The sequence below is a fragment of the Etheostoma spectabile genome, chromosome 13 (assembly GCF_008692095.1).
Source record: "Etheostoma spectabile isolate EspeVRDwgs_2016 chromosome 13, UIUC_Espe_1.0, whole genome shotgun sequence".
NCBI classification, from domain to species: domain Eukaryota; kingdom Metazoa; phylum Chordata; class Actinopteri; order Perciformes; family Percidae; genus Etheostoma; species Etheostoma spectabile.
This window is the reverse complement of record NC_045745.1, coordinates 15,031,911-15,036,910: the sequence shown is the minus strand read 5'-3', so window position 1 is coordinate 15,036,910 and position 5,000 is coordinate 15,031,911. Positions and strand designations below refer to the sequence as shown.

Here is a 5,000-nt window from a genome sequence, read left to right as displayed (position 1 = left end):
CTGCACGCAGTTGTTGGTAGTTCGCAATGCAAAAGTTATTTGTCAACATTATGGACATCTCTGCTTAATTTATATGGTTCTATGGGTTGTAAAGAGGCAGTTGTTCCCCTGTGTTCTGCACGCAGAGGTTAGTGGTTATTCCAGGCCAAGTAAGAACACTACATTTCATTATTTTTCCTTTCACTAGACAATACACTCTCTGGAGTTTAAAATCCTTTTACTGCACTTCTTTGTCTTCTGCTGTTATACCAACAAAGAGAAACACAAATGCAGATTTTTCACAGTAAAAACTAGATTGTTCTTTGTCTACACTCTTGATGTACTGAGTTTCGACAGGTTGTTATGGGTGATAGTCATTTGAAGAAGAAAAAATACAGCGGGTTGGTTGTTAAGTCCAAAATTGCTATTGTGTGAAAGTCTCTTTATCATTATTTCATTTTTATTGAACATCCTCTTTGTAAGAGACTACAAGCACCGATTCTTATCAAATCAGGGTTCATGTCTTGCAACTAACTGAGGTTCCAACACTAGAACATGTTTTGGACATTTTTGCCGTCTATAAAATAACAAAACAGGATAAACGCTTCTAACTCGGCATGTCCATTGCTAGCTACCTTACGGCTGCAGTTGGTACAATCCATTTTGGATTTGGTTCCGAATTTGTTTAATCTCCTCTCTCTTTTTTTGTTTGTTAGTAATGAACAATGTGTATGACACTCAGGTAGTAACTAAGCATCTCAAACATGCTATCTTTCTGGCAAAACTTAGTTGTCTAAACATTTTGATACTTAAAATTGTTTAATGGCATTTTAATTAAATGTGAGGAGTGAAAGCCAAAATGTGTGCCACCTCCTCTCTGGGAACAGGAGAGAAGAAGTGCATGAGCTAATGGATCCCCCCTCCCATGTCTGTTCTCCATATACCTGGTCTTCACTGCATTGTGTGTATGTATGAGTTTGTGTGTAGACAAAAATGCTACAAACAGACACGCAGTGCTTCAACAGCTCTTTTTCAACAATGATTGAAAAGGAGTCATGAAAATCTCCTAAATATACACAAACAGACACACACACACAACCATGTTGCAAAGGAGACTTCATTATTGATTAAGCAACAGAAACTGCATGTATGGATTTAAAGCTTATTGCTGCATACTGTAAATGTCAGTGTGTCAAGTTGGGGGGTTTTCTCTTTCTGACAGACCTGCAATAGGCTTGGTGTTTCCATTTGGAATTTTAATGAGAAAAAATAACATCTAGAAGCACTATGTGATAAATGAACATCAATTTGGAGATGTTTCATTACATTTTGGATTATTTTGAGATGTTGGTATAATTAACAAAAACAAACAAGAATATCCCATATGCAGCCTTCACTAGCCTTTAAATGTTGTGTCACACCAACTCAGATTGAGGAACTAGCTATTTTTCTTTATTGTGGCACAAAACTGGAAGATTTTGCAATTTCAAACAGCTCTGTACTGTATAGACCAGTGGTTCCTTAACTTTTTCACATAAATTGACAGAAATTAAACCACGGACTCCCATATGATAAGATTTTGTCCCAAGCTTTGCGATCTGAGAGGAAATTTGCCAATGACTTTTTGAAGGAAGTGTATAACCCATGACTAAAAAAATCATACATTCTGTCATTGCATTACTTATGGATGGAATTATAGTAATAATACGTTATTCAGCTTTTGGCTGGAGGTCCCCAGACTCTACTTTGCAGCTGTTTAAATGCCTTTTGCTATCTTTACTTTCTATGCATTTAGGTATGTCATCATGTCAGCAGATTCTGCCCACCAATAAACTTTGCATTATTTTGTGTTAGATTTGTGCTTTGACTGTTAAACTTTGGAAAAGTCATCCAAATTAAGTCTTTGACATTCAAAATGTATTAATGTGTTCTTGTAAAACTATCAATGTGTTCCATTGCCAGCCAAGTAAAAGAAATCTAAGGCTTATTTTTTATTTTATTTGCAGTGTAACGTAAATTGCTGTTAAGCTAACCCTGTACTTAACAGAAGTGTAAGATTTAAGGTTTTTGCATAGCAGATGCTTTTTTAATTGCAATCTCAATCAACTTTACAGATGTATTTTTTATTCATGAAAAATGTGCAGCATTCCTCACCTGTCTGCTTTGTCTTTATCCCCCTTTTGTCCCTTTTTCTTCCCTTTATCCCTACCAATTCCTTCTATCACTTTTTCTCCCCCTGCTCACTCTCTGTCTCTCTCTTGATGTCATCCGTCTCTTCCCTGCATCATCTGCTCCCCCTGCTTATGTCCCTTTCCTCAGGTTTGTCAAAGTCCTTCCCGTTGGACAACTCTTTGTTCGACAGCTGGCTCGCCCAGTCGGTTCAGATCACCGCTGATGACATGCTGAGCCAGTGGGCTCTGGGTGCCCAGCATCGCGACAAGAGCGGTAGCCTGCTCTCCGACCAGGTAGGCCTTCAGCAGCAGGAGGCGAGTTTGATGAGAAAGCTGATGGTGAGAGCAGGGCTGCACTGTGGCTGACCTGCTGTTCTCCTCAGGAATATGCTCTGTTTGTGTATTGATTGGTAGGGGGCTCCAACCAGAAAGCATGCTATAACTCCATCGTTTGGGGATGTGTTCAGGGACTAAAAGCACAAAAGAGGGGAACAATTCAACAGAAGAAAGATAATAAATATAAATATAATTATGAATATAAAATTTCACAGGACTGTCAATAATGACTGACAATAATCAAACAAACCTGCAGGTCCCACATTACAGTGGCTTGTAGTTGTGATTAATATTAAAACTCAGTTATTTTATCATTACGTAAAATGCTGTTAGTGTCAGCTTTGTCATCTGATTTTCTTTTTTGCTTGACAAGGACAACAAAATGTCATGTGACATCAGTTACTCACATCCTCCAATATTGAGCTGTTGGAAATGTGTGTAGGTGGTGGTGGGTGTGGAGTTATTGTTCCAAAATATTACAGGCAAGAATGTTAGGTTTTCAAAGCAGAAACCCTAGCAACAGGCAAAATAATCAAGGAGCAAGATTCCAGATATATCAAAAACATTTTGTGTAAAATGTTTATTTATTGCACTTTTTAAAGATGAACTGAGTCAGTTATTTTTTTTCTTCTCAAGGGATTTACTTTTAATTATTATATTCTCATCGCGCATGTCCTCTTTCATCTTTCCTTTTCTCACTTCGTCTCTTCTTCTCCTGTCATCCAGCTCCTGCAAGGCGAGGAAAGCCTGCTAAACCTGATGATGGAGAATTCCATGCAGTCCACCTGGAAAACACCCCAGCTGGGCCGCAGAACGCGAGGGAGCAACAAGCCCCGTTCTCGTAGTAACCCGCAATCCACCACCCTGCCGCAGGTGCTGCTGTCTGCAGCAGCTGCCTCCGCCGCCAGCAGCCCCTCCCCTGCAAAGAGCCTCTGGGCAAGTGTGGCGGAGGAAAAGCCCACTTATGTGGGCCAGAAAGGGGAAAGGTCCAGGGGATCCTCCAAGGCCTTGCACCACCACTACCTTCATCACCACCAGACAAGAAGCTCTGACCTGCACAGGGAACCGCCACCGCAGCCACCAATCTCCAAAATGGATTCCTGTCACATCTCAGAGGACCGCGGCCCTTGGGACAGCATCTACACAGGGAATGGTGTTGCATCTGGTTTCACTGCAGGCTCATCCCCACGTCCGGCCTCCAGCCCTGGGGTCACGTTGCCCGACACAGGGGCAACCATTCGTGGCAGGGGTCTGCGGCTCCGTCTGTCCCGCCATGGTAAATCCAGAGGTAGGGGTGTTAGTGGAGGTGGAGGCATAGCAGGGCTGGAGACTGTTGGCCTGCCACTCACAGGAAAGGACATCTCCCTGCTGGACGCTGCCGAGACTGACGGGTACTTCTCTGATGGCGAGCAGAGTGATTCGGACACACGCTCTGGCAGACGCAAACTCCGCTTGCCGCAGTTGCATTCTGGGAACGAGGACCTGCTGAGAAGGAGCGTGCTGGCATCCTAAAGAACTGAAACTCAAACCAACACACACATATACACACCGTTATCCAAGCAGAGTTCCGCTGGCTAATTGTTTCTCCATCTGTGCCCAATATACAGTCCACATAACATAGCTGGATGGCTTTGTTTAACCCAATCCCTGTCACATTTACTAGTGGAAAATCTCTTCAGCTCTCACCTGCTTTCTTTTGGGGGGGACTTGAATGTAGCTGATGCCCTGTTGTACAGTAAAGCCTCTCCTCTGGACAATAGTTTTTCGTTAGCTTACCACAAGATGCGATACATTCAGCAAATAGGAAACAAACATTAACTTTAGTGTTTTTTTTGTTTTGTATTTCAGATTCATTTTGTTTTGGGGCGTTGAAGTACCTATTTCTGGCCTCATGTCTGTGGTCTCTGCCAGACTTGGGGACAAATACTTCGTGGCATTATTATTATTCAAGCTGGTTTCAGGGTCTGCTTCGCTCTTGGTCTTTATAGCCTGAGATGCATCCAATGAGTCCTTGTTTTCTTGAATATGTTAAGTGGAAAGACAATTTCACACCGGAGCTGGTCTGAATATGTACTAAGGGGGACATGGGATAACATGTATTCAGCCTTGAAAAGCACAACTAGCTAGTCATAAGAGCTGTAATGTAAGCACTCGTGTGCATAATAGATGCTCATTCAGGGTTGGGGTCAATTCTCATCATGTTAACTCAGTTCCACATTGTATACACAAAAACCGTCATTCCCAAATCTTCACAGACTAAAAAAAGCAGATTTCCAGCTTTTCCACTTTTGTGACCCCAACCCTGGTGAACATTCAGATTGTCACTCAGAGACACAAACACACATATACTGACACACATATTACTATAAGCAAATCCCTTTGCTCTCATCACAGCTGTTGAAATATTTGATCTTTTGTCAGATGCTTTCAAATTCTGAGCTCAGTATTTTTTTTTCTACCCTTAACCTTTGGAGAAAAATCATCGTAGAAACTCTGTGCCTTCTGTCGCTTGCC

The 5,000-nt window shown here is 41.8% G+C and overlaps 1 protein-coding gene across 2 annotated transcripts in view; it reads left to right on the top strand.

Annotated features, from left to right (window-relative positions):
* jade2 (jade family PHD finger 2) overlaps window positions 1-5,000 on the top strand; it is a gene marked incomplete at its 3' end in the record, with an annotated part of 181,457 nt that extends 176,457 nt beyond the window's left edge. For both annotated transcript variants that reach the window (XM_032534402.1, XM_032534401.1), the window contains 2 exon segments: window positions 2,299-2,444; window positions 3,213-5,000. In XM_032534402.1, coding sequence (XP_032390293.1) covers window positions 2,299-2,444; window positions 3,213-3,998 — 932 coding nt within the window.